The sequence below is a fragment of the Dendrobates tinctorius genome, unplaced genomic scaffold (genome assembly GCF_039654945.1).
Source record: "Dendrobates tinctorius isolate UK_male_01 unplaced genomic scaffold, ASM3965494v1 ptg000145l, whole genome shotgun sequence".
NCBI classification, from domain to species: Eukaryota; Metazoa; Chordata; class Amphibia; order Anura; family Dendrobatidae; genus Dendrobates; species Dendrobates tinctorius.
Genome location: NW_027361812.1, coordinates 13,525,366 through 13,539,402, shown reverse-complemented (window position 1 = coordinate 13,539,402; position 14,037 = coordinate 13,525,366). Strand labels below are relative to the sequence as shown.

At 48.0% G+C, this 14,037-nt stretch overlaps 1 protein-coding gene across 1 annotated transcript in view; it reads right to left on the bottom strand.

The window, feature by feature from the left end:
- Positions 1-14,037, bottom strand: part of TARBP2 (TARBP2 subunit of RISC loading complex) — a 44,854-nt gene that overhangs the window by 18,477 nt on the left and 12,340 nt on the right. The window contains exons 4-6 of the mRNA XM_073546228.1: positions 13,921-13,995; positions 11,132-11,204; positions 10,948-11,065 (exon numbers count right to left, since the gene is read on the bottom strand). Coding sequence (XP_073402329.1) covers positions 10,948-11,065; positions 11,132-11,204; positions 13,921-13,995 — 266 coding nt within the window. The remainder of the gene's footprint in view (positions 1-10,947; positions 11,066-11,131; positions 11,205-13,920; positions 13,996-14,037) is intronic.

Here is a 14,037-nt window from a genome sequence, read left to right as displayed (position 1 = left end):
ACTTATTTTCATAATTCTGCAGCCCAGATATGTACTTAGATTATGTGAAAAGCCTGGACAACCCTTTAAGGGCCCGTTACACATCGCGATATCGCTAGCAATATCGCTGTAACGTCACTGGTTTTGTGACGTAGCAGCGATATCGCTACATGTGATACTTACCTCCGACCAGCTCCCCCGCAGATTATCGCTGATCGCGCGAGAACGTCCTGGACCATTCCTCGTCGGGCGCTTCCTGCTGGACTTCCTGTGGCAGCGATGCGTGGACGCGGGCGGGAGGACGTCAGGATCACCACGTCTGACAAGTAAGTAGCGACCCCCGACCGCTGCTATGTCACTGGTGAGATCTGCCTGTTTGGCAGCTCACTAGCGACCACTTAGCGATGCACCACCGATCCATATCGTTGTCGGGATCGCTGGTGCATCACTAAGTGTAACGGTACCCTTATTTTTACAAGAGTAAATTTTCAGAGTGAATTTACATAATTACAAAGTGCCTAAGAAGCATCTTATGAAGTCAGCTGTATTTGAGAATTTCAGTGACTCAAGAAAAAAAAACCCATTTTGTGTCAGTGTATAAGTGACCCAGATGAAAAATGCTGTGATGCCAAAATTAGCACATACTCATGCAGTGATAAAAATGCTCCTTCAAGAGCTTCCAATCTAAAAAGACATTTACAACGCTGCCACCCAGAAGTTTACAAAGCTGTGATTGAAAAAGATCACAGCAACACCAACAAACCACAGCCCAGCACTTCCCGCCAGGCAAAGGAAGAGCAAAGAGCGCCTCAAACATCAGTTACAAGATATTTGTAATGTAAGTCCGCAAGGACAGTGTCCTCTCCCCTCTGCACCAGTCTTATTGTAAACTTGTTTACTGTTAATGATATATATAACTTTGTATGTAACCCCCTTCTCATGTACAGCACCATGGAATTGTGCTATAAATAAAGGGGGATTTTTGGTACTTACTGTAAAATCTCTTTCTTGGAGCCTTCATTGGGGGACACAGGTTACCATGGGTGTATGCTGCTGTCGTTAGGAGGCTGACACTATGCAAATAAGAAAAAAGTTAGCTCCTCCCCAGCAGTATACACCCACCGACAGGCTCAAACCACCTCAGCTGGTGCTAAAGAAGTATAAGGAGCTACTATAAGAAACTCAACCGTAAGAACTCAACCTATGTACCAACCAAACAAGACACATTAGCCAACACGGTACAACACTGAGGGTGCTGTGTCTCCCAATGAAGGCTCCAAGAAAGATTTTACGGTAAATACCAAAAAATCCCCCTTTCTTTCTCGCTGCATTGGGGGACACAGGTTACCATGGGACGTCCAAAAGCAGTCCCCAGGGTGGGAAAGAAATGCTGAGAGAAAGGAACTTAGGTCGGCCAGTGTGAGACCGCCTCCTGCAGAATCTTCCTTCCTAAGCGTGCATCAGAAGCGTGAGTATCTACCTTGTAGAATTTCACGAAGGTATGGAGTGACGACCAGGTAGCGGCCTTGCAAACCTGCAAAGCCGAAGCCTGGTGACAAACGGCCCAGGAAGCTCCTACAGCCCTGGTAGAGTGAGCCCTCACCCCCGGAGGAGGCTGCTTGTCCTGGACGCGGTATGCCTCCAGAACCGCTGAACGAATCCAACGAGCAATGGTGGATTTGGAGACTGGGGACCCTTTCCGATGACCATCCGAAATGACAAACAGGGAGTCGGACTGATGGAAAGGAGCAGTCCTAGCAAGGTAGATTCGAATTTCCCTGACCAAGTCCAACTTGTGCAGGGATCTCTCCAAGGGATGAGTTGGCAAGGGACACAGAGAGGGCAGGGCGATGTCCTCATTGATGTGAAAAGCAGAGACCACCTTAGGCAGAAAGGCCGGAACCTGTCTGAGCACTACCTTATCCTGGTGCAAAACCAAGAAAAGGGAATGGCAGGACAATGCTGCCAACTCAGAGACCCTCTGAATAGAAGTGATAGTGACTAGGAAGGCAACCTTCCACGAGAGGAGGGAAAGAGAAATGTCCTGAATCTGCTCGAAAGGCGCACGCTGAAGAGCGCTTAAAACAAGATTCAAATCCCATGGATCGACAGGAGACTGGTAAGGAGGCGCTATGTGAGCGACGCCCTGAAGAAAAGTCTTCACCTGGGGAAAAGAAGCCAGATCTCTTTGGAAGAGGATAGCTAGAGCGGACACCTGACCCTCTAAGGTACTGAGGGAAAGGCCGGAGTCGAAACCCGTCTGCAGAAAACCCAGAACAGAAGGAAGAGAAAAAGTCATAAGAAGCACACACACACACACTTGTCCTCACACCACCGAAAAAAGGCTTTCCAACATCTGTGATAGATGCGAGATGATGCCGGTTTCCTTGCCTTAATCATGGTCTGGATGACCTTGTGGGAAAAACCTTCGTCTCTCAGGACCGCGGCCTCAACGGCCATGCCATTAAATTCAGAGATCGAGAATTCGGGTGGAAGAGGGGCCCCTGCGATAGAAATTCCGGACGGTCTGGAAGCCTCCAGGGGACGTCCGAGAGCATGTTTACTAGCTCCGCATACCAGGCCCTTCGTGGCCAATCTGGAGCTACTAACAAAACGAGAACCCCTTCTGCCTTTATCTTTTTCACGATTCTTGGGATCAGGGGAAGAGGTGGGAACAGATAAGGCATGCGAAACTGGGACCACGGGAATACTAGAGCGTCGCAACCGATGGCCATCGGATCCAGAGAACTGGCTACGTACTGGGGAACCATGTGGTTTGCTCGAGATACCATGAGGCAGACGTCCGGAACGCCCCACCTCAGACAAATTTGGTGAAAGACGTCGGGGTTGAGAGCCCACTCGCCTGACACGAGCCCTTGACGACTCCGGAAATCGGCTTCCCAGTTGTCCACTCCTGGAATGTGTACGGCTGATATGGCGTGAACATGGCTTTCCGCCCAACGCAGAATCTTTGCCACCTCCAGCATGATCTGCTTGCTGCGAGTTCCGCCTTGGTGGTTTATGTACGCCACGGCCGTGGCGTTGTCCTACTGGATGCGGACCGGCTTCCCCGCAAGGATGGGCTGCCAGCGGATGAGGGCAAGAAAGATTGCCCTGATCTCCCAAGAGACTGATTGGTAGGAGAGCTTCCTGAGCATCCCAGCGGCCCTGCGCCGTGAGGTGGAGAAAAAACGCTCCCCAACCCAGGAGACAGGCATTGGTGGTGATGACCTGCCATCGAATGGGAAGGAAGGATCTCCCGCGTAGGACCGAGATGGGAAACGTCCACCAGGTTAGGGATTGCCTCACCTTGAGAGGCAGAAGCACTGGGCGGTCCAGGGAGAATGTCGACTTGTCCCAAGCACGCAAGAGTGCCAGCTGGAGAGGGCGGGAGTGAAACTGGGCATACGGCACTGCTTCGAAGGAAGCAATCATCTTCCCTAGGACTCTCATGCAGAGCCGAATAGGAAGAGGGACCGGGCGCTTTAGGGCTTTAATGTCCTGTCGGAGGGAAGAAATTTTCTTCTTTGGAAGGAAGACTCGAGCTTGGCTGGTGTCGAATTCCATGCCCAGAAATATGAGACGCTGAGTTGGGATCAGGGTAGACTTCTTTGTTGACTATCCAGCCGAGGCGATGCAGCGTGTCCAGAGTGATCTGGAGGCTGTGATTGCAGTCTCGGCAAGATGGACCCTTGATCAGGAGATCGTCGAGATAAGGGATTATAAGAATCCCCTTTGAACGAAGGATGGCCATGACCGCCGCCATGATCTTCGTGAAGACTCTGGGGGCGGACGCCAGACCGAATGGGAGAGCTGTGAACTGATAATGGCTCTCCTGTATGGCAAATCTGAGGAACTTCTGATGCTGCACACAAACAGGAACGTGCAAGTAAGAGTCCTGAATGTCCACAGAGCAAAGGTATTCCCCCGGTTCCATGGAGGCGATCACTGAGCGCAAGGACTCCATTCGAAAATGGCGAACCCGAAGGTGACGATTCAACTGCTTGAGGTCCAAGATAGGTCAAAGGGAGCCGTCCTTTTTTGGGACTACGAACAGGTTTGAGTAAAACCCGGAAAACCGTTCGTGCCAAGGAACGGGTACGATCACTCCTGAGTTTAGGAGAGACGAGACAGCCTGGGAAAGCCCTGGGGTATGAGAGGGCTGTTTTGGTGGACGAGAAAGGAAGAAACATCCTTTTGGGGCCGAAGAAAATTCTATTTTGTAGCCTGATGTGACAACCTCCCTGACCCAGGCGTCGACCGCTGCCAACCAAGTTTCCTTGAAAAGAAGAAGCCTGCCTCCCACCCTGGAAAGATTCCCAGGTGGGGGTGACCCGTCATTTAGAGGAAAATCTGTGGCCGCGAGAACCGGAGGGCTTAGAGGGGCGGCTCCTAGACCTCCAGCAAGGGGCAGGTTTGAAGGAAGGCTTCCTTCTTTCTCCGAGTGGAAGGACGGTCCTGTTGAGAGGATCCACCTGAGGAAGAGAAAGGCCGAAAGGGCCGAAAAGGCTGAGGGCCCTTTCTGTTGAAGGTGCATCTTGGCCTGGATTGGGGGCAGAGAAGTACTTTTGCCTCCGGTGGCATCTGAAATGATCTGGTCTAGCTTGGCCCCAAAAAGTCTGGCACCCTGGAAAGGAAGGCCAGTGAGAGATTTTTTGGAAGCCGTATCTGCGTTCCACGCCTTCAACCAAAGGATGTGGCAAATAGCAATATTGTTGCTGTTAGCACTTGCTGAGCAAGCAGCAGCATCCAGGGAGGCGTTCAACAAATATTTACCAGCATGGGCAATTTGATATGCTAAATCTGCTAGCTCCTCTGGGGGAGCTGCTGCCACAATGCTTCGACGGAGTATCTTGGCCCAGGCAGATATTGCTTTCGCCACCCATGAGGAGGCAACGTTAGGGCAAAAGGAAGTACCTGATGCCTCAAAGGCTGACTTGACTAAGGCCTCAATCTGTCTGTCCGTAGTGTCCTTGAGAGATGCCGCATTGGGAATGGACAGGACTGTTTGAGATACTAAACGTGAAACCGGCGAGTCCACCTTAGGAGATTCTGACTATTTGCTAACGAGGTCAGGACTAAAGGGGTAAAGGATGTCCAGATGTTTTCTTCCCAGGAAGCTTTTTCCAGGATTTTCCCAGTGTCTAGAGGTAGTGATGTCAAACTCGTTGTGATTGGGAAAAAGTTTGGAAGGACGTTTTACCCGTTTGAAAGAAACAGATTGGTCCTGAGCAGTAGCATTTTATTCCTTAATGTCGAGCATTTGCACAATAGCCGAAATAAGGCTATCTACCATGTCCTGCATTCTAGAGGTGTGATCTGCGTCAGAGTCAAACTCTGACAGAGAGGCTACGTCTGACCCAATATCCGCCTCCGCGGAGGGAGAACGGGCAGAGAAGGGCACCCTTGGTGCTGCCAAACCTGAGGAAGAGCTAGACAGAGTCCGCTTCCTAGACCTGTCTCCTGATCTGTCCCTGTGAAGGTCATGGTCAGGTGTGTGCGAATCACCGTGAGAGGTGTTTGGAGCACTGGTGGCAGTAGAGAGATGTGGCATACGTTCCAGGACCTGTACCTGGGACTGTGAAATTTTGGTGAAGTCTGAAACAGATTGAGACATGGCAACGGTCAAACCTGAAACCGACTGGGATATGGCAACGGCCTACTCAGGAGGTGGGGGAGTGCTCTCATCCCGGGCGTTCGAGGACTCCTGAGGCGCCAACATGGTGGAAGGACTGCAGGACGAGCAGAAAGGGGACGGCTGGCCTGAAGCCCATTTTCTCTTACAGCGGGCACAAGCGTAGTGGACTACCGTAGGGATATAGGCAGAGGCCCCTACAGAATTGGGCATAGGTAGAGTCTAAGTGAATACTGTAGCAGAACGCTATGGAGGTGATACTGCTGAGGGAAGTTAACAGCCGGTCAGGGTAAGGAAAGAAGAGCCTACCAGACACCCAGCGATGCAGCAGCAGTAGCGCAGGTAACCGAGTCCCCCGCCGGAACACAGATGAGGAGGCTGGTATCTGAGGTCCCAGAGAGAAAAGACGCCGCAGGAGCACAAGATGGAGGCTGTGCACTCTGAGCCACGAGAAGAGCAGGATGGAGGACGGGGTTAACAACCTAGGCACCTCTAGTAATTGACCAGACAGGCCGAGAGAACCAAAAAGAAGGGGCCGTGTCCGGCCGGAGAAATCGAAAGCGGTGTCCTGATAGGCTGGCCCGCCAGAGGGGGTGTGGCCACCATGCTATGAGAGTAAAGGGAGAGTCGAGACATCGGAACAGGCAGGGGGACGTGCCCGACGCTGGAGAATGAAAGGCGCCGATTGGCTGACGCCGGCCAGGAGGCGTGCCCGAGCAGGGGAGAAGGGGCCGCTGATAGTGGGAGAGCCGGAGGGGGCGTGGCCTAACCAGAGAACAGCCCGGAGGAAGAGGGCTGTAAGAAAAAAATGTCAGACAGCGCACGCTATGTGAAGAAAAAGGCGCGGAATTTGAATCTGGATAGAGAAGCAGGGGCTGCAATGGCTTACTGGTGGGTGCTGCAGGGACTTAGCGGTGTCAGGGGAGGGAGGCCTACTACCTGTCTCTTGAATCCGGCTCCTCTTCATAGCTGAGGATGACATCAGGAGCCCTTGGGGAAGAGGGTCCTGGGAAAACAATCCTCCTTCCCGCACCGTGTCCCGACGGCGCAGAAGACTGTCACCCCTTAAGAATAAGGGGGAAGGCCACCACCGGTGACCACCGTCTTCCTCTCAGCCCTCTCCGAGGAGAGGGGTGAGGAGGGGAATAGGCAAGGACTGGCCACCGAGAGTCGCCCTGAAACACCCTTACGGGGGACAGGAGAAAGTCCTGCCAGCGGGTCCAAGAGTAGGCGATGTGGGTGACACCACACTGCTCTCTCGGTCGCTTAAATGTGGGAAAACAGGGTGAGAAATCTGCACCCTGTTACCAGACGAGCTGTATCTGAAAAATAAAGATGAAAAGATTAACACACACAAAACCTGTAAAGAAATAATAATCCGGATCTGGCATTAGATCCAGGTCCGCCTCCTTCAGACACTAAGCAAAAGCTGAGGTGGTTTGGGCATGTTGGTAGGTGTATACTGCTGGGGAGGAGCTAACTTTATTTGCATAGTGTCAGCCTCCTAGCGACAGCAGCATACACCCATGGTAACCCGTGTCCCCCAATGAAGCGAGAGAGGCATAATATTTTGTAAGTGACAAAGTTACTGTAACAATGACAGCAGATGTGTTTAAATGACAGCTCATCGAGCTTGCTGTGAAGGACAGTGTACCATTATTATTTACATGACCAGCTTTTACAGCTCTTAATGGAGAAATGGCCCGCAAACTTGGTGTTTCTCTGGAAAGAGAAAGTATTAGAAAATTATTGATTGAAGAAGCCCTTAACAAAAAAGGAAGATCTTAAAAAGACTCAAGAGACGTTTTGTTTCTTAAAAACGGATGCCTGTACACATCACAGAGTGAACCATTTTGCATTCAACGTTCATTATGTTTGTGACAACAAATTTTTTTTTACCAAGATGTTTGCAGTAAAAGATACTAAAGCTTATCACAGCAGCCAGTTTCTCCAGACCTTATTGGAAAAAGTTTGGCAAGATTATGAACTCAAAAGAGAACAGGTTCTTGCTATTGTAACTGATAATGCTTCAAACATAAGTACAATTAAACTGATGAATGAGAATAATGAAGGTGAACAGCAGCTAGAAGAACATTTCACATTCAGTATGTTGGAAATGGAAAGCCACAGTCCTGTTCCCATAACGGAGGAACAAACAGATATTACTACAGAAGAACAGCAAAATGATTCTTTACAATTAGATGATCTTGTTGAAGCTGCTGCACACCTCTTTCCTATTCATCACATGCACTGTGTTGTGCACACGCTGTAGCTGGCAATAAGAGACAGTCTGCAAGAGGGACATGCTGGAACTCTGATTAGCAAAGTGAGGAAATTGGCTATTGCTTCCAGAATTCCTAAAATTGATTCCATCTTGAAGAGACGTGCTGGAAAAGGGGCAATTGTGGATCAAGCAACTTGGTGGGGCAGCACCTATTTAATGATTGAGTGATTGCTTGAGCTGAAACCATTCCTTGTAGATATGGCCAACCCTCAGGTAACACTACATGAAGGTCTATGGACACAGGTGGCTGAATTGAAGGAATTGCTTCATCACCCATTTACAGTGACTAAAGTTACAAGCTGAGGAGTTAACTCCTGGCATTTTTATAAAGGAGTGGAAGAACTTGTTTTGCCTGCCCCAAAGAGGAGGATTAATCGCAGATGGCATTGCTGCTTCAATGAAACGGAGAGAGACACTGCTATTAGAAAATAAAAACAAACATTCTGGCAGCTGTTTATGTGGACACGAGTCATCGTATATTGCAAGATGATCAACAGCTTACTAAAGGAAAAGAAGCTCTGATTGAGGTAGTAGTAAGGATGAGTGGGTTACAGGGCGGCCAAGAGCAAGAGGACTCGGGTCCTGCGAGTGCTGTTGCTGCAGTTTCTTCATCCTCATCAGATGAGTTTGATTTAGAAAAGTATTTAGACAAAATGGAACAGGCAAAGCGTTGCCGCAGGAAAAAAAAAAAAAAAAAAAAAAAAAAAAGATTATCCATATTTCAGCAACATTTTTCACTTGCTCTCCAAGAAGTAGAAGAGTGCAACAGTTCATCAAAACTGACTGCATGAGGCAATTCCTTTACACCCTGAAATTGTTAGAGATGTTGCCCATGTGGTTACGGCTTTGCCACCAACCCAAGTTAGTGTAGGGAGGTTGTTCTCCATTCTTTACATAATTAGGCAAGTTTTCTGGTCATCTATGAAGGAGGATCTGATGGAGGAGATACCATTTCTCTGAACAAGTTCATAGAGTGCACAAATGTTATTCAGTACATTTTTGTTGAAAACTTTTTTTCCCCCACTTACTGCAGAGTGTATATCAAATTGTAAATATGCAAATTTTTTTGTTCTAAAGTTTTATTCCAATAAATTATGTTCTATCTAAATGGCTTGATTATTGTATCATAATGATTAAAAGACTGATGTTACCATTTTACATCAGTCACTTAAACATGAGCTATGTATGAGGGAGTCTGAGTCGTGGAGTTGGATGGAGTCGGTGTCATGGAAATGGAGTAGTCGGAGGTTTGGCTTACCGACGCCACAGCCCTGCTGGTACCATGGCTTCCTGATGTAAGAATTGTGAATGCAACCAAAAAAAAAGTAGCACAGATCGCATTACACAGTAATTTTATAACATAATAAATGACTAGCATAATACACCTAGCTAAATCAGTTCTCATACTTTGCCCTGATGAGAGGCAATATCCCGAAAAACGTGTCTGCAACAAATTCTGATTTGGCTTTTGTCTTAAGTCACATTTCAAGGCTCGTCAAAGGGTCAATATTGATTTGTAGGATTGAGGCTTCCAAAAGGTGGCACTATAGAATTCAAGTCCTCTTCCTCTTTGAAGAGGCAATTTGCACATTAAGGCTAAGTGCACACGTACCGGAACTCTCGCGGAAATTACCGCGAGAATTCCGGAATTTCATTCCGCGGGAAAATCGCATTTTAAATTCCCGCGATTTTCCCGCGGAAAAACTAGCATTTTGTAAGCGTAATTAGCTTGCAAAATGCTAGCGTTTTCCAAGCGATCTGTAGCATCGCTTGGAGAACCGATTGACAGGTTGGTCACACTCGTCAAACATAGTGTTTGACAAGTGTGACCAACTTTTTACTACTGAGGCCGCCTATGCGGCATCAGTAGTAAAAGATAGAATGTAAAAAAAAAAAAAAAAAAAAAAATAAAATAAATAGTGTTATTCTTACCTGCCGACGTCCCGCGCATCCGTTCCCAGTAATCCTTTGCGAAAATGCCAGTGATGACGTCCGTTCTCACGGGATCGCGATGTCTCGCGGTAATTCGCGATGACGTCTCGCGGTAATTCGCGATGACGTCTCGCGAATGACCGCGAGACTTCGCGATCCCGCGAGAATGGACGTCATCGCGGGCATTTTCGCAAAGGCTTACTGGGACCGGGAGCGTGGAGAGAGGCGGGAAGGCTGCGCGGGACGCCAGGTGGTGAGAATAACAATATTTTTTTATTTTAAATTCTATTTTTTACAGGGATATGGTACCCAAAGCCCGGAGGACAGTCTCCTCTCCTCCGGACCGTGGGTACCATCCGCAATTGTTCTGCTTACTTTCCGCATGGTGTGCACATCCACATGCGGGAAGTAAGCGGAACAATGCATTCCTATGGGTGCGGGATCGCCGCGATTCTGCAAATTAATGAGCATGCTGCGTTTTTTACCGCGAAGCGATTCCGCCGCGGTAAAAACCGCAGCATTAGCACAGCATTGCGGAATCCCATAGGAATGCATGGGATGCTTATTTTTTGCGGCAAAATCGCGCGGTTAAAACCGCCGTGGAAACGCGAAAAAAACGCCACGTGTGAATTCAGCCTTAATTTCAAAGCAGAGCATTACACAGCGAATAAGCTTCCTTAGCTTGAAATGCCAGAGCCGGTATGTCACTGTTCACAAGGAGAAATGTTACCCCTTAGACCTCAGTCCAATGCCTCTCTCCTAGCCAAATCAGTTCTCAAACTAATGCACTGATGATGGGCAATACCCCAAAACACAGTGTTTGCAAATTGAGATTCTGATTTGGCTTCTAACCCAAGTCTCATTTCAAGACTCATTAAGGGGTCGATATTGACTTGTAGGATTGCTGCTTCCAACAGGTGGCGCTATAGAGTTCAAATAATTTTCCTATCTGAAGATGCAATTTGCATATAGCGTAATACACATATGCAGTGTGCCGAGAGGTTAGAGCTTCACTAGAACACAAGCTCTGTGAACTGCAAAAAAGTATATGTTTTCAGATGCCTCCTTCCAACCTTTATTAAGCCGATCATGTCTCCCTGGTGCGGAGATTACGTACCAATCTCTAGAAACCGCTCCACCCGGCAGGTCATGGTGAACTCTTTCCTGTGTGCCGGTCCGGACTCCTGGGTTACTGTGTACTCAGGAAGCCTCCAGCCTTTCTGCACCACCAGCTCCTAACAAACCAAAAAAGATGTAACAAAAGGAACAATTTATCACAATTAAGGCAGGAGAGGATTTACCTGTAGGGCCCCCACGGGATTCCCATCCGACTGCTGTGCAGACAAAGGCGGCTTCATGTCAATGCTGGGATTCCTAAACAAAGACATTAAAAGGAATGTGGCATCAGAAAATGACCAAAAACCTACTGTAGTTACATCAAAATTTTACATTCAATGTTTTTTTTTTTTACACTTTACATTTCACTAAGCTATAGCTAAAGGGAATCTGTCACCCTTTTTTTCGACTATGAGCTGCCGCCACTGACATCAGGGGCTTATCTACAGCATTCTGTAATGCTGTAGATAAGCCCCCGATGTAACCTGAAAGATAAGAAAAAAAATTAGATTATACTCACCCCGGCGTTCGGTCCGGAGGGTGTCGCCGGCCGGTCCGGTGCCTCCCATCTTCATACGATGACGTCCTCTTCTTCCCTTCCTGTCGTGGCTCCGGCGCAGGCACACTGTTCTGCCCTGTTGAGGGCAGAGCAGAGTCCTGCAGTGCGCAGGCGCTGGGAGAGGTCCGGCGCCTGCACACTGCAGTATTCTGCTCTGCCCTCAACAGGGCAGAGCAGTGCCCCTGAGCCACGACAGGAAAGAAGAGGACGTCACCGTTAGAAGATGGGAGGCGCCAGACAGCAACAACCATTGGACCAAGACTGGACCGCCCCCCGGTGAGTATAATATAACTCTTATCTTTCAGGTTACATCGGGGGCTTATCTACAGCATTACAGAATGCTGTAGATAAGCCCCTGATGTCAGTGACGGCAGCTCATAGTCGAAAAAAAAGGGTGACAGATTCCCTTTAAAATAAAATCTGAAATCCAACAATTTTCATATCTAATAAGCTGACCCTTCCTGTGCTGTACAGATCATTTACAACAGTCATCTTAATGTCACCAAAGGCATTATTACATAGGATTCACCATTCACAATGTGTCACAGCTCACCCTGTCCCCCTCCCTGCACAATGACCTCTCATCTCTCATTATCCAATCAGGATATTACAATGGTTGAAAGCCCAACCACACAATGTCTCACCGCATTGGGTTTCAGCTGTGAGTGTGCACCGAGGAGAGGCCGCCTTAAAAAGTAAGTCAATGTATTTAGGGTCAATTCTAGGCTCTCTTTTCCTATAACTATGCATTGTGGGTGTCACTGTTTAGCTAATAAATATTTATGAATAGATTGACAACTGGGTGTTACCATTCACCTTATCAAAGAGGTATGTCCCTACACAGACACTGGTTGGACACTGCCAGACTATGTAGTGACACGCCCACAACTAGCACCACCCAGTTATCAATTTATTGATTTTTTTTTCCCTTTTAAATGATGCAAATAGCTTCTCAGAGGAAAGGAACTCCAGTGACACCCATTGGAGGTAGCAATCCTAAGGCTATGTGCACACGTAGCGTTTTAAAACGCTTACTAAAAACCGGACTCCTTCCCAGAAATCGCGCGGTTTTTTCTGCGCGATTTCCGCATGCGATATTCAAGCACTTTCCAAGCGATTTGAAGCATCGCTTGGAAAGTGATTGACAGGTTGGTCACACTCGTCAAACATAGTGTTTGACAAGTGTGAGCAGGTTTTTACTATTGAGGCCGCCTATGCGGCATCAATAGTAAAAGATAGGATGTTAAAATGCAAAAAAAAAAAAAAAATAAATAAATAAATAAATAATCGGGGTATATTTACCTTCCGGCGTCCCGCGCTGCATTCCCGGGCCTCAGCGTTCCCAGTAATGCCTTGCGAGACCTGTGATGAGGTAGTCTCGCGTTGCTATAGCGATCTCGCGAGACCGCTAGAGTCACGCGAGACTACGTCATCACAGGACCTTGCCACAAGGCATTACTGGGAACGCTTAGGCCGGGAATGCATCGCGGGACGCCGGAAGGTAAATATACCCCGATTTTTTATTTATTCTTTTTTTACAGAGGTATGGTACCCAGGGCCTGGAGGACAGTCTCCTCTCCTCCACACCGTGGGTACCAACCGCACATGAGACGCTTAACTTCCCGCATGGTGGGCATAGCCACATGCGGGAAGTCAGCGATTCTCATGCATTCCTATGGGTGCGGAATCGCGGCAATTCTTTGCGATTCCGCACAAAGAATGAGCATGCTGCGATTTTTTTCCGCGATGCGATTCCGCCGCGGAAAAAAGGGCAGCATTAGCACAGCATGTGCGGAATGCCATAGGAATGCATGGGGGGCGTTCTGTACACGATTTTTAAGCGTTTTTGCGCCGAAAATCGCGGCAAAAACGCTTAAAAATCGCTACGTGTGCACACAGCCTAAAAGTCAATATCGACCCTTTAATGAGCATTGCCACATTACGTAGGTTAGAAAAAAAACAAAACAGACACTCCACATGTGGACACGTGTTTCGAAGGTGTTTGCCCTAAATCAGTGAAAAGCAGGAGAAGGGGTTTGGCTGGATGAGAGGTCAGTGGTAGGGGTTATAATTTGTAAAGTTTCTCCTTATGAAAAAAGCCAAGTGAGCATAAGGAGGCCGCTTATCCATCCACATCAGTTCTCCTGCTTTGCAATGATGAGGAGCACAAAAGACGTGCCCGAAAATGGAGTTTCTGGTTTGGCTTCTTATCCCAAGTCAGATGGCAAGGATCTTTAAAAGGGACAATATTGACTTTTAATGCTCAGGTAGTAATTATTATCCTTGATTTACCCACTAAACATTGGAAAGACAAATTTGAAAAAAATACACAAAAGCAAAAGTCACATTGTGGTTAGTTCCACTGTCTGAAGGATGAGAGCCGTCACTGCTCACTTCTTCTTGGGAATGGTTTACCTTGATATAGGTGGAGGTGGCGACGTCTCTGTCTTTAGTATTATTTCTTTGGGTGGTTCCTCCGTGAACGTGGTACTACAGATGATACACAGATACATACATACCAGTGAGTCCAAC